The sequence below is a fragment of the Drosophila melanogaster genome, chromosome 2R (assembly GCF_000001215.4).
Source record: "Drosophila melanogaster chromosome 2R".
In the NCBI taxonomy this organism is placed as follows: Eukaryota; Metazoa; Arthropoda; class Insecta; order Diptera; family Drosophilidae; genus Drosophila; species Drosophila melanogaster.
The window spans coordinates 7,033,502-7,057,570 of record NT_033778.4 but is presented as its reverse complement, the minus strand read 5'-3'; the positions used below and the strand labels follow the sequence as shown (position 1 = coordinate 7,057,570).

At 44.1% G+C, this 24,069-nt stretch overlaps 10 protein-coding genes and 1 pseudogene across 16 annotated transcripts, besides 1 other annotated feature; 2 read left to right on the top strand and 9 right to left on the bottom strand.

Annotated features, from left to right (window-relative positions):
• Nucleotides 1–22: 22 nt before the first annotated feature.
• Nucleotides 23–3,166, top strand: Tsp42Ep (Tetraspanin 42Ep). 2 transcript variants are annotated; one of them, NM_001273830.2, is made up of 5 exons: nt 23–95; nt 155–328; nt 398–757; nt 825–1,234; nt 1,292–3,166. In NM_001273830.2, the coding sequence occupies exons 1-4, from the start codon at nt 36–38 to the stop codon at nt 981–983; spliced, it is 753 nt and encodes a 250-aa protein (NP_001260759.1). In that variant the 5' UTR covers nt 23–35; the 3' UTR covers nt 984–1,234; nt 1,292–3,166. The 2 variants fall into 2 exon arrangements, with proteins under 2 accessions (NP_001260759.1, NP_523642.1); NM_078918.4 differs by lacking the exon at nt 1,292–3,166 and having other exon boundaries at nt 825–1,168.
• On the bottom strand, nt 995–2,854 carry Tsp42Eo (Tetraspanin 42Eo). Its single transcript, NM_078917.3, has 5 exons — nt 2,635–2,854; nt 1,796–1,969; nt 1,579–1,734; nt 1,319–1,516; nt 995–1,135 (listed from the first exon to the last, which is right to left on the bottom strand). The coding sequence occupies exons 1-5, from the start codon at nt 2,692–2,694 to the stop codon at nt 1,064–1,066; spliced, it is 660 nt and encodes a 219-aa protein (NP_523641.2). The 5' UTR covers nt 2,695–2,854; the 3' UTR covers nt 995–1,063.
• A 5-nt stretch (nt 3,167–3,171) lies between the features above and the next one.
• Tsp42En (Tetraspanin 42En) lies at nt 3,172–4,824 on the bottom strand. 2 transcript variants are annotated; one of them, NM_001273829.1, is made up of 5 exons: nt 4,576–4,824; nt 4,335–4,508; nt 4,115–4,270; nt 3,850–4,044; nt 3,172–3,723 (listed from the first exon to the last, which is right to left on the bottom strand). In NM_001273829.1, exons 1-5 carry the CDS (start codon nt 4,633–4,635, stop codon nt 3,652–3,654), a joined length of 657 nt encoding a protein of 218 aa, NP_001260758.1. In that variant the 5' UTR covers nt 4,636–4,824; the 3' UTR covers nt 3,172–3,651. The 2 variants fall into 2 exon arrangements, with proteins under 2 accessions (NP_001260758.1, NP_523640.1); NM_078916.3 differs by having other exon boundaries at nt 3,528–3,723.
• Nucleotides 4,825–5,606: 782 nt separating this feature from the next.
• lbm (late bloomer) lies at nt 5,607–8,333 on the bottom strand. Of its 2 annotated transcripts, none has more exons than NM_001273828.1 (5): nt 8,265–8,333; nt 7,468–7,537; nt 6,350–6,508; nt 5,958–6,293; nt 5,607–5,895 (listed from the first exon to the last, which is right to left on the bottom strand). In NM_001273828.1, exons 2-5 carry the CDS (start codon nt 7,525–7,527, stop codon nt 5,824–5,826), a joined length of 627 nt encoding a protein of 208 aa, NP_001260757.1. In that variant the 5' UTR covers nt 7,528–7,537; nt 8,265–8,333; the 3' UTR covers nt 5,607–5,823. The 2 variants fall into 2 exon arrangements, with proteins under 2 accessions (NP_001260757.1, NP_523639.1); NM_078915.3 differs by lacking the exon at nt 8,265–8,333 and adding an exon at nt 7,606–7,780.
• A 699-nt stretch (nt 8,334–9,032) lies between these two features.
• On the bottom strand, nt 9,033–11,802 carry Tsp42El (Tetraspanin 42El). Its single transcript, NM_078914.3, has 5 exons — nt 11,558–11,802; nt 10,136–10,294; nt 9,915–10,070; nt 9,392–9,598; nt 9,033–9,327 (listed from the first exon to the last, which is right to left on the bottom strand). The coding sequence occupies exons 1-5, from the start codon at nt 11,615–11,617 to the stop codon at nt 9,256–9,258; spliced, it is 654 nt and encodes a 217-aa protein (NP_523638.1). The 5' UTR covers nt 11,618–11,802; the 3' UTR covers nt 9,033–9,255.
• Nucleotides 10,465–10,767: a mobile genetic element.
• Nucleotides 11,803–12,860: 1,058 nt separating the features above from the next.
• Nucleotides 12,861–14,915, bottom strand: Tsp42Ek (Tetraspanin 42Ek). 2 transcript variants are annotated; one of them, NM_001259232.1, is made up of 5 exons: nt 14,480–14,915; nt 13,695–13,853; nt 13,464–13,625; nt 13,168–13,362; nt 12,861–13,111 (listed from the first exon to the last, which is right to left on the bottom strand). In NM_001259232.1, exons 1-5 carry the CDS (start codon nt 14,537–14,539, stop codon nt 13,040–13,042), a joined length of 648 nt encoding a protein of 215 aa, NP_001246161.1. In that variant the 5' UTR covers nt 14,540–14,915; the 3' UTR covers nt 12,861–13,039. The 2 variants fall into 2 exon arrangements, with proteins under 2 accessions (NP_001246161.1, NP_523637.1); NM_078913.4 differs by having other exon boundaries at nt 14,480–14,661.
• On the bottom strand, nt 14,809–17,435 carry Tsp42Ej (Tetraspanin 42Ej). The gene is made up of 4 exons (NM_078912.3): nt 17,028–17,435; nt 15,841–16,002; nt 15,424–15,786; nt 14,809–14,991 (listed from the first exon to the last, which is right to left on the bottom strand). The coding sequence occupies exons 1-4, from the start codon at nt 17,091–17,093 to the stop codon at nt 14,899–14,901; spliced, it is 684 nt and encodes a 227-aa protein (NP_523636.1). The 5' UTR covers nt 17,094–17,435; the 3' UTR covers nt 14,809–14,898.
• Nucleotides 17,436–17,757: 322 nt separating this feature from the next.
• On the bottom strand, nt 17,758–18,441 carry CR12842 (annotated as a pseudogene).
• Nucleotides 18,442–18,520: 79 nt separating this feature from the next.
• CG33914 (uncharacterized protein) lies at nt 18,521–20,803 on the top strand. Of its 2 annotated transcripts, none has more exons than NM_001259231.2 (4): nt 18,521–19,967; nt 20,026–20,178; nt 20,228–20,413; nt 20,475–20,803. In NM_001259231.2, exons 1-4 carry the CDS (start codon nt 19,902–19,904, stop codon nt 20,637–20,639), a joined length of 570 nt encoding a protein of 189 aa, NP_001246160.1. In that variant the 5' UTR covers nt 18,521–19,901; the 3' UTR covers nt 20,640–20,803. The 2 variants fall into 2 exon arrangements, with proteins under 2 accessions (NP_001246160.1, NP_001027394.2); NM_001032223.3 differs by having other exon boundaries at nt 19,675–19,967.
• On the bottom strand, nt 20,622–22,446 carry Tsp42Ei (Tetraspanin 42Ei). 2 transcript variants are annotated; one of them, NM_078911.4, is made up of 4 exons: nt 22,176–22,446; nt 21,919–22,101; nt 21,163–21,528; nt 20,622–21,105 (listed from the first exon to the last, which is right to left on the bottom strand). In NM_078911.4, exons 1-4 carry the CDS (start codon nt 22,233–22,235, stop codon nt 21,025–21,027), a joined length of 690 nt encoding a protein of 229 aa, NP_523635.2. In that variant the 5' UTR covers nt 22,236–22,446; the 3' UTR covers nt 20,622–21,024. The 2 variants fall into 2 exon arrangements, with proteins under 2 accessions (NP_523635.2, NP_001260756.1); NM_001273827.1 differs by having other exon boundaries at nt 20,786–21,105.
• Nucleotides 22,447–22,650: 204 nt separating this feature from the next.
• Nucleotides 22,651–24,009, bottom strand: Tsp42Eh (Tetraspanin 42Eh). Its single transcript, NM_078910.4, has 5 exons — nt 23,853–24,009; nt 23,598–23,792; nt 23,365–23,529; nt 23,105–23,302; nt 22,651–22,945 (listed from the first exon to the last, which is right to left on the bottom strand). The coding sequence occupies exons 1-5, from the start codon at nt 23,910–23,912 to the stop codon at nt 22,868–22,870; spliced, it is 696 nt and encodes a 231-aa protein (NP_523634.1). The 5' UTR covers nt 23,913–24,009; the 3' UTR covers nt 22,651–22,867.
• Between the last annotated feature and the right edge of the window lie 60 nt (nt 24,010–24,069).

Genomic DNA, 24,069 nt, shown 5'->3' with positions numbered 1-24,069 from the left:
TTGGCGCATCTGCCGCAGATTACACCACTCTCGCGATGAACGGCTGCTATAACACAATAAAGTACACGGGCCTGCTCTCAAATCTGCTCTATATGGTAAGTCGTACTCTTGCAACTTACTCTGGGTAAATTGTTTATAATCGTTGGCGTTGCAGCTACTCGGCATAGGAGTGATGTCTGGAGCAGGACTAGGACTGCAGATGGCGGAGCCCAATACGCCAGAGCACACTTATTTCGTGAAGAGCTTGGTCTTGGGTGGCTCCATTTGCATGATCGTGATGTTCGGATGCTATGGCATGGTCGCCAACTTGCTTTGTGTCAATCTGATTGTAAGCGAAAGGAAAGAGCGAATCCTGAATATGGATTACTATCCATAACTAACTGAACTCTCCCCACAGTTCACCATGTTCATACTGATCGCTCTGGCAGCGGAGTACCTTCAGCTGCACCACTATCACAGTCCGTCCCTCAGGAGCCCGGGTGGCGCCTGGCAGCAACTGGAATTAGCTTGGCATGGCCTGGACAGAGACCCCGAGCTCATGCACCAGTACGAGGCCTCCCAGCACTGCTGCGGCTACAATGGTGCCGACGATTACAAGCGCCTGCATCTGCTGGTGCCGGCGAGTTGTTATCAGGCCGCTGTTAATGACACCGCCCAGCAGATCTATCCAAGCGGCTGCCTCGAGACGTTGAACCGCAGCCAGCGGTACATCCAGCACCGCGATAAGCTCTACATGTGGGCCATCGTTGGCCTTGAGGTGGGAAATTGACTTGCGGCTGAAGTGCAGTTTCTCGAATAATCATCCATCTCTTCACTCGCCGCAGATCTTCATACTGCTGCAAACTGTGGCGCTGAGTGTGCTGCTCTTTCGACTACGACAGCGGCAGCGCATCGCACGAAGACAGGTGCCGCCAGGTGTGCGGCGGGAACCGCGCTCCAACCATGTGTCCGCCTCTCGTGCGCACCTACTGAACGACGCCTGAGCTACCATTAAGATCTTATGAAAACTTTGGTTTATTATTTATCCAAGTGGCAAGTGCTTATCTATAAATGTCATTCGTGGTTAGTAGGTGTAGCGACGAGTCTTGTTGGTCAGCTGGCAGCACAAGGTGATACCCAAGATGATGCCTACGACCTGTAATAAAAGAAACAAAGTGTTGCATTAAACATTTAATGCCTGTCAGTTCTCAATCATTTTGTTCGACAAGTGCTACTAGAGACTTGCAAATTCGAGGTTAATAGCTTTCCATTTTCAAATGTACATATATCATAGCTACATTTTGCTAATAAGTCTTGCAGGTCTGAAAGCTTTGCCCACCTCGTAGCCAATAAGTCCGCAGTGGACCCATTTCTCGTATCGGTAGATCTGCAGATAAGCCCGCTTCACGGCAGCCATGCAGCCCTCCCCATACGGATACAAGGCGTGAATGCCGTCCTTGGTGTGGAAACAGCTGCGAGGCACCTTCATGTTGAGGCTCGTGTAGTCGGAGAATCCCTTGTCGCCACAGCACTCGTACTGGAAAAGGGGAAAGAGGGCATTTAAGGATCGTAGCATGATCGCTCTGGGGAAGGACCCACCTCCTGCTGCAAGTCTTGCATGGCGCCGTGATGGACCAGCTCCTTCATCCAGAGATCCATCACGTACACCTCAGTGGCGTCCAGCTGTTTGGTCTCATTGTAGTGGGACACCTTCCAGATGTGCGAGGCTATCAGAGCCAGAAGCAGAATCAAGTTCTAAAAGCCGAGGCATTGGAAGTGCTCATCAATCGACAAACCATCTGTTCTGGCTACTTACCACCACCATCACCTTGATGGAACCGAATATGGCACCCAGGCAACCGACCAGTCCGGCCAAGATCAGAGCACCTGCCATTCCCAGTTGGACGAACTTCTCTGTGTGCTCCGCAGAGCCCTCGTTGAACTTATCCAGCTCATAGACGCCGGCCAGGGCCGCAAGGACGCCGACGATCTGGATCGGTATTAAAATTATGAATTATGCCTGCGCACATTAAGCGTTTGTTAATGGCCCATGAAATGGGCAAACAAAATCTTCAGAGACAAACTTTCGGCTCGTGGGATACGTCATCGGGTAGCGAGAACAACCAAAATAAAAACAAACCGGGCGCAAAAATAAATTAAATTACTTTGGGCTTTATTTTTAAATGGCACATACACAGTTTCCTTTCTTGTTGCTGTCGCTTCGATTGTGCCGAAAATGCGACTGGCCAACAAAAGTGGGCAGAACGAGAGCCGCCAAGTGACATCTTGTCTGGTGGAAATGGAAATTTTGAATGAGATTTGTTTGCTGCCAAATTGGCCAGCTACTCGGCCCGTCCAGTAAGAAATTACAAGCGGCAATGAAAAATGGACAAGAATGAAAGACACTTTATGATCGTGCTTTGACAGACTGCCAGCGGCGAGTTAATTTTGAATCGTGATTTCCATCAGCAAGTGCTTTTATTACTCATACGCAGTGTGTGACTCAAGAACAGTTGCACTGAAATTATCAAGGAACAGTGACAATGAATAAATGCTTGGCCTGTGGCTTGCGTTTCCCAGTGGCGATCATGGAAAGTTTATGTCGGCTAATGATGCGTAATACTAACGCGTTTTCCCACAAGATATCCTCCTTACCAACGTCAGCGTACTGAAGACAACCGAGGTCCATTGTAGGCACACGCGAACCGTGGGCATTTTTTACTTGCGATGCAGTTTTTTCTGTTTCTTTATTTTTGATCAATCTTATTCAGCGCTCATCCGAGCAGCGACTCCAGGCAGCGGACGCGTTTCCCGGGAAAATTCGCTTTCCACTCTCGACCGTCTGTGCGTGGCGGTGACCGAACCGTTAGTGCCGTCGGACATCGGTCGGGGCCAAAATAAAGCAAGACCCGAAAAAGCGCTAAGAAGCTGCGAACTGTTTACAAATCCGCCGAGTGGCCGTCCGTGTCCGCATCCGTGTCCGTCTCGGTCTCCGTTTCGGCGTTTCGTGTGCCGGTCGTTACTCAGGAGACCGGCGTTCACCAGACCTCAATGGCACCCCGCCCCATCCGCCCGACACTGAGAGAAACACATTATAATTACGCCTATAAAAATTTAAGATTTATTGTATAGATGCCTTATAACTTTGAAATAAGTTTAAATAACTGACCGAAATTTACCCAGTGATTGTACTAGATATTTTTATTTCAATAGAAATGGGTAACTTAACTTAACAACAGGTCAAGAATCTTCTAGCAGATCGGGTGAAATTATCAGTATATATATGTTACTGTCGTATAGCATATCTCCTCGTACTCCCATTAGCTGTGGAAGGGGTATCTCATAGTCGAAAAATCGAATGCCTAGAGCCTATTATAGTTATTTTTCTTTTAAAACGGAATTCTTTTCATATGTAGAAGATATTCTTTGAGTGCACCCAATGTTTTCGTATATTTTTATACGCATCTTTATAGGCAACATACATCTACTTAGCAGGCCCGCCGAAATTCCGCATATAGTGGGCACAAACAACACTTATTGAATATTATGATTTTGGTTTATTTTTTATTCTACGCTTCTGTTGCCTCCAGATCATCTTAAACTGCTATAAAAATCCATAGATATCGGATTATGCGTTGCCAACACCCGATTTCGATGATTCCAAGCGACCTGTTAGAATCTTTCGCGCCGCAATTTATTGCGCACCGTGATGCCCAAGTGGGTTGCGGCTCCCAGGGCGGCGAACTGTGTGGAGAGAACGGAAAATTCGATTAGAGCCCAGCGTCTGAGTGTGGCATCTATTTATGCACCGCCCTTGGCCAGCCAAGCCCTCGGAAATATGTGGCCAAGGCCGGCATGGAATCTACATACCTCCACCAGAAGCAGCAGCCACTTGATGATGAGTCCGATGGCCACGTTGTCCGTGGCATGCGCCTGCACGGCCTGCAGGCAGCCCCCGGAGAAGAGGCTGTACTCGCGCCGCTCCTGATCCTTGTAGCAGCTCAAGGGTATACCCCGTCCCATCAGGATGTAGTCATGGGCGCCCAACTGGCCGCAGCAGGAGTACTGGGAAGGAATGAAATTGGTCGTGATGACCCGCAAATAGCAATATACTAATCCCAAGTATTGGACTTACCTTTTGCTCAAGGAGCGATATGCGCTCCACATTGGTCCTTTGATCAGCCCAGGTGGCCAGGAAATCCTTCTTGGATCGCTCCACGTAGTCCGTGGAGTGGGCTGCCGCGATAATATAAATCTGCAGGCACAGCAGGATCAGCAGGCAGATCACATACTACCGGAGGACATATAAATATTATGTGAATTTAGTTGATGTATCAATTGAAGGCTTCACTTACGCTCCAAACCAGTCCCAGGGAAACCCGAGCGGTGGCAAAGCAGCCCAGAAACGAGGTCAGGACCACGAAGGTGCCCACGAAGATCTGGACAACGATGGCGATGTGCTCGAAGGTGCCCGGCGTGGAGCTGTTCAGCTCGTACACGGACAGAGCAATCAACGTCACTCCAATCAGCTGCCAATAAAGTCACATTAGGTCCGTTGGCTAGTGCCCAATTGGCTCCAACGTCACTCATACGCACCGATAGCAGCACATTGAGAACGATAAGAACGGCTTTCAGGAACGATGTGCGGCAGTCCATGTTGCCAATCAATAATCCCTATAATTAACCACGAAGGTGCGTTTATCCTTGTTCCCGCACCAATTTTCCGCTGCGCACTTGACCCGAAGCGTCGACCACCGGAGAAGCGAAGACCCAATGAAATCCGCCAGCCCTATTGGCATAGAGGTTGACGTGCGACTGAGCGCAACGCTTTCCATTTGAAATGTGGCGCCCCCGAAAGCGCCAGTTAGTGGGTTCCGCCACTAGACAGAAATCAACTATTCCGCGGCGGTTCGCCTCGCTACACTGGAAGAAAAGAGTCGAAGGACATAATCATATAATTACATACAATCACCATGCTAAGCACAATCACTGGTAAACAATTTAAGGTAAATTTTAAAATTTTCTTGAAAAATACACTTAAACAATACGATATTACTCGAAGGTAAAGCATTTCACTTAGCGATGTATATTTTGCTTGACACATATTGCATACATATTTACCTATCATGCATATCGAATTGGACAGAGTCCAAAAATAAACTTAGCTTATGTCACTTTATATTCTACTACTTACTTTTCTAGATCCACTCATTTTTATTCAGTACACAAATTTCCATCACCAACTTTTTTGCTGACTGTATTTACATCATCATTGCTGCCGATTTTTGTGGTGGTATAGTGGACTTCTGTGGGTGGTATGATGTCACAGCGGCTAAAGCTTTCACCGCATTTTCTTTATTTAGGAATTGAATGGGGCCACCAAAATCCATCCACCGCAGAGCACTAACATCATAGATTACAGGACATCATTGAGATATTTCTGCGCCGCACACTTAACGGAACCCTACAGATTCCAAGCATGCCATTACGCGACGAGCAACAAGTCATTTGGCAGTCAAAGCAAATAGAGAAATGTTTCGGCCATACAAAGCTCGTCGGGACTACGCGTCGTATGCTTAATATTTCCATCGGGCAGAACACACAAACAAACTGACAAGCGAGCAAATCATGTGAAAACAAACACGCGCACATTTATTATGATACTTATAATGGGTAATTGAACTATAAATATGTACTTTAATTACAGGTTACATTAAGGTAGGAGTGAATAATTTATGACTGTCCTTTGCATTTGGTTATGAAATGTTGAAGAGAAAAATATCAGCGAGACCCCGATTCCGAGTTTGTACTGTTGGATAGCTCGAGATTACCGAAGGCCTAGAACTAGAACTCCATCCGTCGCTGCTTGTTCTTAAAACTAATGGCCAGAAACACGGCCAAGGCGAAGCAGATTAACTGAAAGAAAGTCGGTTAATTTAAATATATTGGTACTTAAGTCGGGCTAAGGAAAAACCCACCTCGAAGGCCACTAGCACCCAGGACACTATGATGAAGCGCAGCTTGTCGCTTTCGTAGAAGCTCTGCACCTTTTCGATGCACCCGTCCAGATAGAGGTGGTCGGGGGTCTGCTGCAGATCCGCGTAGCAGCTGGGCGGGATCAGCAGGCTGAGGTGGATATAGTCCTGGGCGCTGCTCTGGCCGCAGCACTCGTGCTTCTGCTGCAAGGAATCCATGTTGTTCGCCTGCCAGGCCACCTCCACCATGTCCCGGCCGCTCTTCACGTCGAACTCGTGGAGGAACAGGCAGGTGCTCACGATCTGCAGGATGGCCAAGATCAGCAGGAAGACAGCACTCTAAGGGATACGTAACAGCGTTAATTCAGAAACGGTTTCCTGACTATATTGCCTACCGTTGCAGTCAGCACCACCGATTCCCGGATGGCCGCGAAGATGCCCAGCAGAGCAAAGACCAGGATGAGCGAGCACGCGATGTAAGCGGCTATTACGAATTCCTCCGTCTCCGTGTCCGCATTGTAAGCTATCCAGCCGATGGCCCCAGCAGCAAGAAACTGAAATTTATGACAGTAAAACCTCTGTGCATCGAATACTTATATCGACTTTTAGAACTTAGGAACATTACTCACAACTTAATCTAATGAAACGTTTACATTTAATGGGTGAATCGAATCCTTAAATCAAATAATACATCCCTCAATTTCTAATAAATACATATATAATGTTGGTCTTATAGAAGATCGCCTGTACAATATGATACGGTTGCAGTTGCAATTACAAGGGCAATTGCCATTCATTTGTGTGGCAATTAAAAGCCGCAGCTGAGTGCATCACATAATTTGTGGTTCGGGAAGTTTGCCTGACTGAGCGCTGTGATAATGAAATGAATCCTCCGCCTCACTCCCATACCCGCGCATCCGGGGGTTGGCAAATCACCCTCGTTGGTGGCCCAGTTTTGGAAACTCCGGCGTTCGATTGCGATATATAGGTCAGACTGCAAACTAGAGTGCGAATACTGGGCGAGGGTACGTGGACATGACATCATCCTGCGGGAGCGGTGGTGAAAGCAATTGAAGGCTCTGGCGGCAGTGGGGGGATGGGAACAGGGCGCAATATAAACATGGCTGTCATGGCAGCGAGTAACCAGACGGGAGGCACTGGGGGTTGGATATATCGGCGCTGCAAGAGGGGCCAATAGCCACCTTGGGGCCAGGTCGTCTATCTCAGGTGGGCGCGAAGATGACGAACGACGGACATCGCTTAAAAATACACAACCAGCAAAAGCAGAATATTCGAAAATTTTCAAAAACATTTTTCCGACCGTGTGCTTTTCAAGTTTATATGGTAGAGAATATTCAAAAATAATTCACTTGGGGCGCTTTTGAAGTGCGTTCACTTGTGCACCCATTCCACATGACATCATGCTAATTTCCTTGCACGGAACATGGTTATATATGCAGAATATATCCGACGTGGTCGAGGTAATTAGTAGTCCATGTATGGGATGACTTACCCCTAAAACGGCATTCAGAACGATGGAGGCGATCTTCACGCTGGTCGTGGCGCAACCCATTTTATTGGATCTGAAAACATGATCCAAACGCATTAAGTCAAAACTCTCGATCACTTCTCGAATCTCAAGTGTGTTAACCTTTTGACTTCTCTCTCCGCACACGAATAAAGTTCGTTTTTTGTTTATTTAAATATTCGTTGCTGGACTCGAATAACAAACAAATATATTTCCGCTGAACGCTCGCCGGGATATCCGCTCTCGAATCTGAACTTTTTGGTCTGGCGCGTTCTGCGTTCGCTGGCGAACTGAAAGCGGGAAAAGTTTTGTTTTTCTCTCTCCCCCTGAGGACTGTTGTTCCCCAATCAAAATAAACCATACAGAGCGCACTCGCTCTCTCAAAAGAGAGCGCTGCACTTGGGTCAGCGCTCAAAGCCATGACGTCATGTCGACTGGCGTTTCCACCGCGGTGGTGTTTTTGAATTCTTATCGGGTCTGTCAGTAGCGTACAAACATATGTGAACTGCTGAATGATTGAATGGATTCGGGCTTAAGCAATTAATTAGCTGAATATTAATGTATCCAGTGATTTTTATCACGGATGCAAGGTTTCGAATTATAAGTCTCAACCTAGTTTCTGAAATCCTTTATTCTTTACTCTTTCCCCTTGCTTTCGCTTATATATGTAAACATTGGATCAATCCTAATATAACCAACTTAAAATATTAACTTAACAGCACTTTGTTAAATTTTCATTCCAATTACATTATTTTCGATATTAAGCCAGAGTTGATGCTTACCCAGTAATGACTCACACAATCCTCTGTCCAGAGTTGTGACCTCTCCGTCGATACTGTCTCCCCTTCTCAAAAAGTAAAAGCGCTTTGTTTACAAGTTTTTGTGGTTGTTATGTCTGAGTTGAGCAATACCACCCCCCCCCCCCAAGACATACTACCAAATTCCTCCCACTCCTACACACACACGCATGTATGTATGTATACGGCCATAAATGACTTGGAGGCGTCATTTGGAGTTAATTGTGTTTGTCTCTGGCTTTGGTTTTCCATTCATAACAGTTCGCTTGACTTTTGTTTGCGCAATTCGTTTGAAGAGCCCTCTAGTGGTCAGTTTTCTCCAACGCACAACATCACTGAAAAAAACTATCGCTCAACTTCAGTAAAATGTTTAGAGAGGTGGCTCTAAACACGAAGTTTATGTTGCTAAAAGAAAGAATATTTTCATATTCCGATGGATGTGCCCGCTGTAAGGAAAGTGCATGGATAGGAAAAAAAGAAACCGCTTTCGACTATTATATACCCTTTACACGAATCATTGGAGAGAAACATAAACATATATATGTAAGCCTTAACGCTTTTGCTTCCAACTTTTTGTTCCACATGTGCTCATAATTTGTTTTTGCGTGGACTAACTTAAAACATTTTATATAGTTATCGAGAACGTTCATACGGACGGACAAACGGACGGTCAAGGTGAAAAACTCAAAATATTTTGTATCACCGGTATCGCGAACCTATTTTGAAATCTTAATTATTGTCGAAAATATTGTTGAAAGTAATTTTTCTAAATATATTTGGTATTTTAAACGACATGTGTTTGGTACTTGTAGTTATGTACATATTATTTTAATATTCGAATGTGTTAAACATTGCTTTAATAAAAAGATTAACTCAGTTGCTTGGCAAGTAACGCTGGGTTTTCGTATCAAAAACAAACCATACACTGATGACACTTAGATTTGAGGAGTTTGGTTTCTTATTCAGTAAATATTCACTAATAGTTATATCGTCTCCGCCGGTTGGTGTAGTGAATGGCCAAGATGATGGCCAGCAATAGAATGACAGCCTATAAGAAATAAAGAAATGAGTTAGAAATTTGCTCCACCGTAATAGAAATAAAGAGCTCTTACGTTGAATCCGAGCAGACCCCACTCCAAATAGCCCAGAGTGGTTGCCTCATCTGCAAAAGCCTCCTCCACTTTGATGAGGCAGCCGCGCACATATAGATTCAGTGGATTCACACAGCTGTCGTCCTTGCAACAGCTACTTGGAACGGTATTGTTCCAGAATTTGATATCCAAGTAGTCTTGGGCACTGTCGCGGCCACAGCAATAGTACTAAAGTGATAGAAATATATAAACACCAAAATTAAAGGAGAAGGCTAAGCATACATAAATATGTACTTCAGCAGCTTTGCGCAATTTCTAATACTACATTATTAGAAATAAACATAAGCTAAAGCGTTATATTCAATTCAAACCATGTAAGATAACACTAGCTAAAAAAGAGCACGGCCCTAACGCCTATCTACCTTTTGCTTATGTACTTATGTATATAACAAAAAAAATTCCAAATTAAAGCACTCTTTTAATCTTTATTTTGGAAGCATTTGAACAAACAAACTAGCCTTTGCTTTGTTACATTGGCACTCACCGTTTTCTGAATAATATCCATACTGCCAGGCTTCGTCTGCTCCAGCTCCCACTGATTCTCCACCGTTTGAAGCGCGTACTTTTTAAATACATCTTTGGGATTCAGGATGATAAACGCCACTATAAGTAGCAGCAAAATCAGCAGCAGTGACGCATACTGCAAGGCAATTAGAATTATTAGCTCATGTATGATTCACCTAATTGCAATATTCAGTTACGTACCGTCCAGAGCATGCGCGGCGATTCGCGAACGGCTCCACAGCATCCAAACAGGGATATTACCAGGATAGTACCGCCCAGAATTAAGATGCCGATGGCATATGCATCTGGCATTGCTCCCCAGCCAAGGCCGCCAAAGATGAGCACCAGGATACCGAGTATCTAAAAGTCAGAAAATTAAATAGTCAATAAATATGTCCAGCATCCTCTAAATTATGAATATTATCTATCTATGTAAAAAATTGCCAAACAAAATTGGGTTTATAATCTCAGACCGCCTAGCCCTAAAAGTTTTTATAAAACACACATGCATAAAAGCAAAGATTAAAACAAGTCGAGTTCCCCGACTATCAGATACCCGTTACTCAGCTAGTGTGAATGCGAACGCTAATTTTTATATTTTTTCTGGAATATCGATAGATATTGGGGAATAAAATGAGAAAATTTAAAAATTGTTCAAAAGCTTGGACAAGCTCGATTTTGTGGGCGTTAGAGTGGGCGTGGCAGCATGGGTCAGCAAACTTACGCTGCGTCTTTGTCGCTAGAAGCTGCATGCTGAATCACAACCTTCTAGTTTTTATTGTTCCTGAGATCTCCATGTTCATACGGACAGACGGAAATGGCTATAGATCGACCTGTTCAAGCAAATATAGTATACGCTTTTACGAGTAATAGACGTAATTAAGAAAACAAAAAATGTCTCTTAAATTGTTTGAGCGACTGCGTTTTGGAATCATGACAACATTTTTTTAAAAGCGCTGAAGTGGGAAGTTCATACGGACAGAAAGACAGACGGACAAACGGACATGACCAGACCGAGTTGGCTAGAGAGTGTGATTAAGAATTTGTATACTCTCTAGGGTCGAAGAAGAATTCCAAAAGGATCAGTCAACAATCTATTAGGATTGGGCTTACATCAGACCATCGCGGCCTTGAGAAGGCCACAGAAAGTTTTGATGCATATGGGCACCGACTAATGCGTCGAGCTCGGCCTCATCGCTATTTTCATCATTATCTGGTGAATAATCCGGTTTCCATATTCCGCTCGAATTAGCCTTTCAAACGAAATCCGAATGCATGACGCACTTCAGCAACCTCGTTTCGCCGCTTGGCTAGCAAGCCCTCCTCTTGGCTTAAGGAACTAAAAGGCCGAGCAGAAGCCATTAACAATAGACACTGGCTAACACACACAGCCAGCCGCGAAGCGTTGTCATAAACCAAACACGCACCCGAGATGATATCATCCACCGACCAGGTGGACGTGGAACGGACAGCATAGACCCCAAACACCGAGGCTCCCCTCACACAAATTTCAAACCATCGCAATTAGCTGGCTATTTGTAGAAAAGAACCGGCAGATACGCAGATATATCGCTTAGACTCCCAAGGCACCATATGCCAATTCCAATTCGGTGCTCTACTTACCGCCCATAAGGCATTGAACAGGAACAGCGAGTACTTTATGGTGCCCGTTGCGCAACCCATTTCGAATGTTTTTCCACTTCAAACTTTTGCCTTTGGCTAGAATGCAACCGAATCGCAGTGCCACAAGTGCGGCAGTTTGCTGTGCCGCCGATTATTTTCAGTTTTTGAGTCCGTATCGGCGGAACCTGACTGAATCGGTTAGGAGTGCGCACTGGTGCGGCCACGGTCACGAGCAAACTGAGCTCCCCGAAAACTCTCTCGCTCGGAATCCGATCCGAGTCGAGCGGTCCGAAGCTCCAAAGCTGCCGCTTCTGCACCGTGGGTTCAATGAATAGAATAGCAGCTGTTCATGGAGCACCAAAATTATAGTGACGAACACTGCTCCTAATACTTAAGGCAATGCAGAGTGTTTCGGCACGAATCAAATGATATGGACTTCCTGTACGAATATGAAATACGTAATCAATTTTTAATCAAATATCTTCTCTAAGCAAGCTCTACGAAATTGATTCTTTTAAATTCATTTTCACAATTGAACAGTGATTGAGTTAAAATGATGTGCCCCACAGTGCCAGCTAGCAGTGTTTGTTAAAGCAAACAAAAGCAGCCGGGCACACACATTACTATACAGTAGAACCTCAATAACCCGCTCCCAGACGATAGCAAAAGTTCATTGCTTATTGTATTGATTTTCGTTGATACCATAGATGTTATTAAAATGAGAGGTTACAAAATATATCACTATCTTGTTATATTGATTTGTCAATTAATATACTTCGAGTGACTAAAATCCATTTAGCCGAATTCGCCTGCACTCGCAGTAGGCAAATCAAGAAAGTTAAAGGTGGCGGTGGCACTCTAGTGCGGCTCCCGCCATTCGGAAGCCAAACAGAAACTGAGGCGGGAAAGTTCGAAGCGTGGAGCTGGTTATGCTTGACAGAACTGAAGCGAAATCTATATGTCTCCGTTTGCCAGATGTTTAGCCGCGGTGTGTGTCTTATCGAGAGCGGAGTTGGGTCTAATCGACCACCGCCTCTCAAAGCAATTTACCAACGATCGAATTAATGCCGGTAAGATTGATTCAGCTCGATTGCGTCAGACACTCGGCACTGAATGACGCCATCAACATCACCGGATGAGCTCAGTTTCCGATGCGGAGTGCAGGATCCTGACTTCCACTATCAAAATAGAAACCCTAAATGCATTGCTCACTTTGTGTGAATCTTAAAAGTATAGGAGCTATATACCGAAAGACAGCTGAACTGACCCTGTTAGGCAAATACATAGTTACAAATACAAAGTTACTAGTTTAAAAATCACAATTTTAATCAGTTCGGATTGAACCCTTTGTATAATCGGAAGTATTCGTTTCATCGGGATACGCTTTTATTTCTCCTGGGAGCATCAAAAACTTTATACAAGATTACTGTAAAGGAATATTGGCGCCCTAATAATATATTCAGAATTCTACGAAAGTATTCCTTAGTAGGTGTAGCGAACGCGCTGCTTCCTGAATCTTCCGACCAAGTAAAAGGCGGCAATCATCATTAGAATCTGTAAAAACTCTGTAAGATTAGTCCCTCCATGTGTAGTTCACACATTTCACTCACGGTTATTCCCAGTGCTATCCAGTTGGTATCGTGGGCGTAGCTGAAGAGCACCACAAAGTTCTCACTGGACTTTTGGACGCAACCAGCTAGATAGTGGGGCATCTGGGGGTCCTCCTGGGGATAGCAGCTGGGCGGCAAGGTTTGACGACCGATGGCCACGTAGTCGTCGGGGCTATCACGCCCACAACACTCGTACTGTTAAGATAATTCATAAAAATGATAAACGATAATGCCAGCATATTAAATATATTCGATTAAAAGTGCATGATGCGAATGATCTTCGCCAGAATACGAACCACTGTCTGGTAAATGTCCATGGCGCCGGGTTCCACCAGCTCCTCGTCCCATTTCATCTGAACCTCCTCGGCGGCGAACTTCTCTATGTATTCCTCAGTGAACTTGAAGCGGAAGATGCCTAGCAAGCTGATTATTAGCTGAGCCAACAGCAAGAAGCCGTACTGTTGACATACAACACACAACATAGAGTGAGTGAATTACCAAACGGATGACATAGCGTTTCCACTCACCGTTGCGGTCATGCACACGTTCTCCATGCAGATTCCACAGCATCCCAGTACAGCCGAAACGAAGATAATGCCACCGAGTCCATATAGAAACAGAATGTAGGCGATAGGGGCTTTCGAGAGGGCCAACGTTGCAATGGCTATCAGGGATAGACCCGAAAGCTACAGAGGGAGCATAGGGTCAATTCAGATTAGCATTTGGCAATGATATCGGGTGGTAATGTCAATGACTCCAATGGAGCTTGAGGTATTTTCAAAATATTATCAAATGCCGCGGTGAAGAAACTAGATTTTCCCGTTTATCTGGGCACTGGAATCTCTGTTATTTGATTTGGTGTTTCACAATAACGTTCGCTCTCTTAGTGCTAAATAATGAGTTATTTTTAAAAGGATATGGATAAAACAAGTTTTTGGCAGTTAAAAATCTTGTTTTCTTCCATAATCTTCCATAAATTGTAAATATGGTACAAATCGCAGCATATGGTAAAGTCGTAAAGCATTTCTAGATCAAACAAATTGAATTTGGAATGTGTTGGGGCTAATCATTAAAGTGCGGCAAATGTTTCTCATACATATCTGACAAGCAAATTACGTTTACTGGCCAAACAAATTTTCGATTCCATGAAAACGGAATGCGTACTTGCTTGTCGATTTGCAGAAAAATGTATTCATTTAAATTCCTGTGGGAACACAGATGGCTAATTTACATTTGTAATACATTCTTATAGCACAGAATTACCAATTTTTATTCATATGCATGTGAATATATGCATATGTTAAGAACTCACCGCGTTCAGAGTATTAAGAGTGTTAAGGAAACACTTAACGCAACCGGAAGTGCAGCCCATCCTAGTGCTACGATTAAGCTGTTTTTGTAAAATTCCAAACTAATTCCTCTTGAATAATTAGTAATAGAGAGTAATCTTTGTTGTATGATCGAACCTGCCAGATCGGAGTTCCGATAGACAATGAATTTCAGATGCAAATATTTGCCGGCAGCACGTAAAATCCCAAAATCACGATCTGCGCTCTTCAATGTTCTTTTGTTTTTCAGATCTTCGCAGCCGAATGATGCCGAATTCAATGAGAGAGAGATATAACTGCGGGGAACTCGTTTAGGCTATGGAAAGTATTTATTTTCTAATGGCATTTTAGCTAATTTGGTTAATTTTTATTATCAATAATCATGCAGGGGTATCCTCGGCCATCAGTCGTTGATGGGGGTCTCCTCGTCCTTTATCTTGGTTTTGGCATACTTGCGAGCCTTGCCCAAATGGTAAGCGGTGAACAAGCCCAAAAACTGAAAAATACATAAATTGTAATAATATAATATTGATATGGAATCGAAATCGAATAGACAAGCGAACTTTGTTAAAAAAATATTTTACTGTCTTAACGTCCTTACTACTTTATAACTTTATAACATCAAGCAAAAGCTCAACAACTGTGTACATAAATAGTAACGATCGCACCTTTGACATATTTAGTTTAAAGAAAACTTTAGTAACAAAAATGGTTTGAATGAAAAAACACACATCTTATCTTGGCAGGGATTTCTATTTAAGCGTGACGAATAAAAAAGTAGTTAAAATGTGTTCACTGAGTCAGTTGTGTGCGTTAATTCAAAAGTTATTGGATAACTCTTCCATAAGCGACGTGCCGAAACATACCCTTGTGCTCAAGTACCCTTGTGGCAAGTGAATTTTACCCTGCGTATGGTTTAATGTCTCACCTCGAGGGCAATGATCGCCATGCAGCTGTAGTAGTTGAGCTCCGCCTGCATTCTCAGAGTAGCTACCGCCTTGGTGGAGCATCCCTCCTCGTAGACGTGCGCCGGCTTGGAGCAGTCGAAGGCGTAGCAGCAGCTGCTGGGCAGGGCGCCGTGCTCCTCCTGAAGGTAGTCCTGCGGTCCCTCAATGCCGCAGCAGCCGAAGAGGCTGTGCACTGGCTGCATCTTGTCGTCGCTGTGGGTCTTTCGCTCGAAGAGGTCGCGCATGCGCTCCTCGAACCTGCCCATCAGCTGCTCCCGCATCGCCGTGAAGGTGAAGAGGTAGGAGCCCAGGGCGGCTATAACCAGGCCACTGCAAATTAGGTACTGAATGCAAAGAGGTTAGTCTGTGACTTGCAGTTGTGAACGCAGTTTACTCACGTATATGGAATACTTGTACGACACCTTCAAGGCCACGTACATGCCCAGGAAGGCGACTCCGAAAACTGCTCCTCCGCAAAGTGCCGACCCATAGCTGCCGTAGACGGAGACGGCCGAACCCCAGGTGGTCACGCCACAGGAGAAGAAGAACACGTTGCACGTCTGAACGAAAGGGAAACAAAATAGTTAGTTAAGTCCTTAGTACTAAGGAAAATTATGGACTAAATTACTTCCTAATCTATTTCTTCTTGAACGAACATCTTTCTCGCAGAGTTAGAAACTAAAACTAAAAGTGTGGCCCCAATAACTTAATAAATTACTTGCCAAGGTTGTGCGTATGAACTTCAGGAACTAGCTATATGGAATGCATTATTATTTAACACCTACCGATAAGGCGTAATAGTTTTAGGGTTTATTATTTTTAATAGGTGAAAGTTACTTATTAAATCGTTGATCAGCCAGCTTCAAAGTCTAAATATACATTTTGTACTGACCTAATAATATTTTAATGCCGCGACAAGCACTTTAAATAATAAATTGCACGTGTAGTGCTGGGGTGCCAAATAAATAAATACAAGCACGATTCATTAGCGTCTACAGCGTCATTTTTTCAACTTACATTTGGCAGTCAGACATTACCAGCTATCCATCAACTAGTTTTCTAAACTATGGTAAAATGAGCATTAGGCATTTGGCATTTGTACTTGCTAAGCACCAAAATGAAAATCTATGAGACTATAGCATGCAAATGCAAGAACATTTTATGCTTTCATGCTTAATCAATCTCTGACATTTGTAAACAGTGTCCCATGTGCATAATTGTATAAGAATAAATTATATAATATAATAGTGAATTTAATTGGCGTAAGCCACCCAGAATTGCGGGCCATTTATAGATATTGCAAAAATTACAAACAGCTGGCCGGCGGAATTATGTAAGTATGTGAACAGGTATTATGCATTTATAAATATTTTTTGAGATTGCATCGATTTGTTTATAGTCTTTAGCGGCTCATTGTCACCAATTTTTGCTCTCTTGCGAAAGATGTGAACTTGGGCGCAATATTGATTTTTCGATTTTGGCTCATTGCTCGCATCACCGGGTGTTGTGCAAGATTCCCATTTGGGTCAGGCTCGGGAAAATGGGAAAGCTCTGGAATGGGGAAATGCGCATCTTTTTCACTTACCACAATGAGAATGCAGGTGACCAGTAGGCCGTACTTCCAGGGTGTTATGGGAAACGACTTCTCCATGTTGCCACAATGTCGCACGTGAGTTTCCTTGGCAGTTATGCTTGTGAACCAAAGTATCTGGCTGCCGATAGAATGGAAGATATGACCTCCGAGTTCCGGAAACTCGCTCGATTCGCACTATGCCACTGGCTTAGGGCAGGGCATTGTTTACTTGCGCCCAGAGTAGGTCTACACCCACATTAAACTGGGCTCGGAGCTCTGAGCCCTATTTCGGATTGGAACTCGTGGTGTTGATGCCACAAAAGCTGCCCTGCGACTGAGCGAAAAAATGAGAGACCCAAGGGCCCCTCTCGAATCTGAACTTTTTGGTCTGGCGCGTTCTGCGTTCGCTGGCAAACTGAAAGCGGGAAAAGTTTTGTTTTTCTCTCTTCCCGTGAGGACTGTTGTTCCCCAATCAAAATAAACCACACAGAGCGCACTCGCTCTCTCAAAAGAGAGCGTTGCACTTGGGTCAGAGCTCCAAGTCATGTCGACTGGCGTTTCCACACGGTGGTGTTTTCGAATTCTTATCGGGTCTGTCATGAGCGTACATATGTGAACTGCTGAATGATTGAATGGATTCGAGCTTAAGCAATTAGGAAAATATTAATGTATCCAGAGGTTTTTAGCACCGATGAAGCTATTAAACAACACAACCAAGGTTTAATTCTTTTTTCTTTCTTTTACGAGAGTGATGATGATGGTGACAGTTTTGTGGAAGATTGCCTAGAATGCTGTGAATACCAGCAACGATTCACCGAGTTGCTATGCATTCTAGCGCTCCTTTAGCGGCTTTGATCTCCAGCTCCATTTTGATGGTGTTTATCAGGTGCACATTGGTGGCTCGATCCTTTCCTTCTCGGTGGCGGATGTCAGACTTGCCGGTGCCAATGTGCACATTCAAGGCGTCGTTTCTGATTAAATTCTTGGTGCACAGATAACAAGGATAGGCCACCTCGCCAATGACCTCGATCTGGATGATTGAATTATTGGCCTCACTCAGGGACTTTTGCAGCGTGTCAATCTCCTCCAGGGCCGCCGTATGCGCCTGAGGCTGGCATACTGAGACATCACAAAGGACTTGACAATGTCACTGTCCAGAATGTGTCCAGTGAAGCCTCCGAAAGGTGGGCACTAGCTCGAAGTTTTGCTCCCTGAGAATCCTCTCCGTTTCATGGGATCCTGCCAGAAATGCCGTTGTGAAGTAAGTGATAACTATTATTTTTATAATTTTCCATACCCATAAGCCTCCAATCCAGTGGACCATCAGGATACTATCTATTGAATATTTGCCCTTAAATCCCATTTCTCTGAAAATAAATCAGCCACTTCTTCTTCGCCTTTTTTTTTTTTTTGGTTTGGGTATTGACCGATATTTCTTTTTGTGTATCGATATTGGGTCGAAAAACAAGGCATATCGATATATTATTATCTAATTATCAAGCCGCCAACGCCAAAATGTCTGCTACGTTAAACTTAGAAGACGCTACAAAAAATCAACCAACAGTGCGAGGTTGCAATTGCAACGCTAAAAGGAAGGAGTTTTTTCCTCCAATTTAAAAAAAGAGTCTGGCGGCTGAACACATCAGAATCACTTTGAGCAGACTCCTGAGCTTTTTAAGGGATAAACACATGCTTTTGGCAATTATTGTCGACGACGAAAGCATGAACATCCCCAGCCGCACGCTGCGTGTCCACTGCTCTATGACATGGAGCACTGTCTGGCAAACTTTCGGAGATACTGTGAAGGCCACTGGACTAACCCCAGGAATGGGCCAACTGTGTGTACGTGGAGGAACAATGCGGAAATTTAAAGCGGAGATGATAATGATTCGCAACTGGAGACTCTTCAGTGTAAGCGGAGAAGATTTCTTCTTAAGCTTATTGAAAGTGAAACAACTTAAAGACTTCGAGTTTCGATGCAGTGTTGCGATGAAGAAACAGGGGTTTGGTCCTCTTCCTCCTATTAGGGCAAGTAAAAAACGTTTGCAAAGTTAAAATATTTGTATACTTTCAGGAAGAGCTTCCAGCTTCCGCCTGCGAGGCTGAGCCTTCCTTTGTGTCCGTCGCTGATCCTGACCACACCTAAACATATTCTGGCACCGACCTGCGATCAGCATATGTAAGCGGTCCGTTGCTCCAGCAGCCACATTTTGTACCAGTACCGCCCCCGTCCGACCACGAGCAGCAGCACCACCAGCAGATGCAACCGCGACCCCTACAGCAGCAGGTCAGTTACGTCAATCCAACTTGCCACCCAATTCCGTTAAAGGAATAAAACCTTTTATCCATATTTAGTACGAACCTAATTGAAATAATATATTTCCTACCTTTAGTCATTACCCAACAATAAATGACCGTAAATATCTGAAGGTGAATAAGTGGTCAGAAAAAGTACATGAGTAAACAATTATCAATTATCAATTATTTAAGCCCTTTTTTAAAATTTTCAAGTCTGTAAATCTGCGCAATTTACCAAAAGACAACGATATTAAACATTTCTCCTCACTCGCTCGCCAAACTCTCCGTACTCTTTGTTACTAGGCGAGCTACAGCCAGAGTAACTTTTGGTTTCAATTGCAAAAATATTTCAAAATTGGGCGCTAATTTGTAACAGTTAATGACGAGCATATTATTTCGATTTTGGTGAAATTCCAAACCCTCTCACAACTCGATTTGACGTTAATCAACGCCATCAAGCCATTCAAGCGATCACTAGACAGCAATTACCATGCAATTACTGGAAATTTGGGCTAATCCTGATCATGAATTAGTTCATCAGCTGGTTACTATTGAGTTCAAATAAATCACTTGTTCTGTGGCAATCGAATGGGTGGCGCTGGCGGAAAACTTCTTGGACTGCTGCTGTGTTTGCTATTTCTAACAGAGTTGCATGTAAGTATGTTTGTTGGGGAGAAGTTTCACTTCTGATGGAGGATAATCCGACATTCAGGGAGTCTTCATGAGGTTCACCAATGTAACCTGCGAGAGCAAGGACCTCAGCATGAGTATCGTGGAGTACTGTGCGGTTACTACGCTGAGCAAGAATAAAAACAGCATTAGCCTTCGGTACGCTATGCTCAAGCCTATGTTTACAAATATAGAGGTAATCTATGGGTTCTAGTTTGCTGTGCCAGCTTGACTGTCCTCCGAAGATCTACTTTCAGCTGATGACCAGGGGCAGTGAGAGTATCCACGCGGCTTCAAACTGGCAGCCCTTCCTCCATACGATGAAACTTGATTTGTGTCGATTCTGGAAAAACCACCACAACCATTTGGCCAGAATGGTGTTTGAATTCATCGATGGGCACACAAACATGAACCACACTTGCCCCTATACCGTAAGTTGAACAGGCTCAAATATCAGCAAATCCTAATCTTCTCAGTAATATTTTCTTTTAGAAAGAAAAATACATTTCCATTGATGATTTGACAAATACCGAAGTCTCCGCCAAGATCCGTGGAGTGCCAATGCCAAAGGGTTTCTACGCCTTGTTCACCACGTGGTCCACTGAAAACATAACTCGAGTTGTGACCAACTTTTACTTTGAAGTTATAAGCCCTTGATGTGTTTTTTAATTGTATACAACTGAAAAAATGATGAGAAACAAGATCGAAATGGTGTGTTCTATGGTTCTTACGAACTGAAATTAGAATATTTGAAAAATGTCTATTGGTTTGGTAATGATAATGGAGAAAAAAGCTTAATAAATAGATTTTGGTTAAAGAGTAATAACTTTATGTGACTATCGTTATCAAAAAGACGTTATCAATATATGAACATTATTCCCATTACAAATTTCTCGAAAATCGTACCTAAAATCTTAAGCCCTTTGTACAGATTGGGTTTGCCTTTAGTAATCGGTTATTAAATATTTAAGTAGGAAACATTTGATTAGAAAACAGATTCAAATATATTGTTAATTAATACTAAGATGACTTAGAAAACCCCTCACATCCAGACGGCATTGTTGCGGCGGCTTTGGTTCTTTACGCTGCTGTAGAGCAGCCAACCGAAAACAGCTCCCACAGCCTAAAAGGGAAAAGGGGTATCAAACAAGTCCACATTTGGGCAAATGATCTAACCAACCTCTCCGATGACAAGCAACCAGCAGACGATTTTGAACACCAGTAACTTATCGTCCAGATACTTCACGAATGCGGCCTTGCAGCCCGTCTTGAAGACCCTGCTCGGAGTGTCCATGCACTTGCTTTCTGGACAACAGCTGGACGGAATGCCATGATGGATGATCCAGTAGTCCTCGGAACTGTTGACCCCGCAGCACTGCAGCCAGGACTCGTAGTAGCTCAAGGCGCCTGTTTGGTTGCGCTCCGATTCCCAGAGACGGTCGAATCCCTCGTTGATGCTGCCCGAGATTCCATCCTTGGTGCCGTGTGAGGACATGCCGAGAAAAATTAGCTGGGCGAGGATCAGCAGCACCACGGCTCCCACATACTATTGGTTTGGATCGGATTTAGAAGAAATTAGTGGAAATATCCGAGACAAGTTTAAATCTAATAGATGCAATCAAAATCTACAAATCAGCTTTGCTGAAAACAATCGCTTCTCACTAAGCTTACAATCAGTATCTAAGCTGAATCATCGCATTGGCTAAATCTAATCGTTTAGGCTACTAACATACTCTATAATTTATGGGTGCAATGTGCAAAAAAGCACTGACCAAGCAGGACAGTACTATAATGTGCACCCACATAAAATAAAGAGTTTGTATAGCATATTGTCTTAAAACAGTATTACTTAATCAGGAAATATGTTTAAAAAAAAAAATATATATATCTTTTAGCAAGTCTGCAAGGGCAATGAGTAGAAATCAGAGCTACTTACTATGAGGAGCCTCACAGGAGCCTCATGGATGGCAGCCAGGCAGCCGAAGATCGCAATGATGAGGATGACAACGCCCAAGGCGATGATTAGGCCCCCGGCCACATTTTTCCCAATGCTGACTGCATTCTCAGCGGCGGAGATCAAAAAGAAAATTCCGAAGGCGATCAGCGCCAGCCCGAGCACCTGTGGAAAACGAGAAAAAAGTTAGGTTGGCATATATAATACTTACTAGTATCGCTCTCAGGTGTGCTACTCACGGAAAACACAAAGTTCAGCAAAAGCAGCACATGCTTCACTGTAGTGGCGCCCAGACCCATGATTACTGTGGATCAATCAACCTGTAGATGCGGCTGGAGACCGACTGTTAAGATGTACGAAGGCAACGCGCAGTAGAGTGCATCAGAGGCCTTACATATAAGGCTATATGGCCAGCAGCCTGTTTCAGATGCGTATCTTTCGGATACAGCGGCGCGCTAAGATCTTTCGACGTCCGACCGCCGTGGTTCAGCTGTGCGAATCAACTGGCAGCGCTGTGAGATGGAAACCGAAACAGTGTGTTTTGTTTTGACTTAAACAACGACCGACTCACCGATCGCTCATTCATTCTATCTATAAATCGGTTAATGAAAATCGAGAGCGAGAATCGCCCACTTGCGCGAGCTTTTCTTGTTTATCGCCGATCCCCACACGTTTAGATTCCTGCTGGCCAACGAAAATCTCTTGTAAAAGTTTAGTTTAGTCAATGGCAACGGGTTTATTTATTTTCGTTTCGAATTATTTCGTGGGCGTGGGTGCCAGTTTACAGTTTTATGAATGAATACTTGGTATCTGTAGCCTAACTTGGTTAATCATCGTAAACTACAATCACAATTCGCCAGGGCCGTATGGCTAGGAAATTACTCACAACAAATAACGATAATACGGTTCGTGCAAATCCCTAAATACTATCTTAATTATAGAATCTTATGCGGTCGCGATGATTGCGAATGCTGTCTACCAGGTAGCAGGTGGTCACCGAGCCAGCGAACTGCAAATACAATAAGTTAATATAATAAACATAAGTATGTAATGATAGAAAGATACGGGCAATTTAAATATTTTGTAAATTACTTTGTTTAGATTGAGAACCAAGCAAAAACCAAAGATGCTAGATGGTAGTTGAGAAACTCTAAAACTGTCTACTTACCTCAAAGATAACAAGGAACCAACTTAGCGAGTGGAAGTTGGCTGTCTTTGCGCCGACATACTCCTTGAACTTGACTTCGCAGCCTGTCATGAAAAGATTCAGATGCTTGGTGCAGTCCCGATTGAGACAACAACTGGGAGGAGGCATCTTCTCCAAGTGCAGGTAGTCCTCGGCACTGTTGCGGCCACAGCAGTGAAGCTATTGAGTTGTAAGTTTAGCTATGATCTGAAAGTGTTTAATTAAAAGGACGGCAAGCTTACCCACTCCTCGTAGGTGTTCAGTGTGCTGTTGCCCTCGTGTTGCAAGTCCCACAGGTCGTCAAGTCCCTGCCTCAAAGAATCCGGTAGGAAATCTCGGCTGGCGGCATAGCTTATGCTGACCAATACAATCTGAACGATCAGGAGAAACACCAACAAAACGGCGTACTATATAAGAAAGTTATAGGAAAGGTGAGTTATACAGGTGAGTCATAGAATCAACGTCGAGTACTTACGCAGATCAACAGCACCCTGGAGTCCTTGGCCACAGCCACCGATCCGAAAATGCTGGCCACCACGATGACGGTGCCCAGCAGGACGCAGAGAACGGCGGCCAGGTCCTCACCGTGATCCATTCCCAGCATCCGCTGCTCCTCAGAGAGGCTATCCAGCAGCCAGGCGCCGTACCAGATGAGCAGGCAGCCACCTAGCTAAACAAAGGCCACAATCCCTTTCAATGTCAGCCGATCGGGTCTATTTCGGGCACTTACGGCACAGATGCCACTGATGACACACAGAACGTATCTGAGCAGTCGGGTGGTGCAGTACATGGCGCAGCTAGCTTTCGATTTTCACAATTTTCATGCGAGTTTTTCCGTCGGCGTTCCAAGGCGCACACCTTGAGCAGTGCCATCAAAATATAGACTAAAGTCGCATAATCTCCATTTGTTTGCCTGGGGCGACTCGCAGAGCTGTCGCCGGCAACCG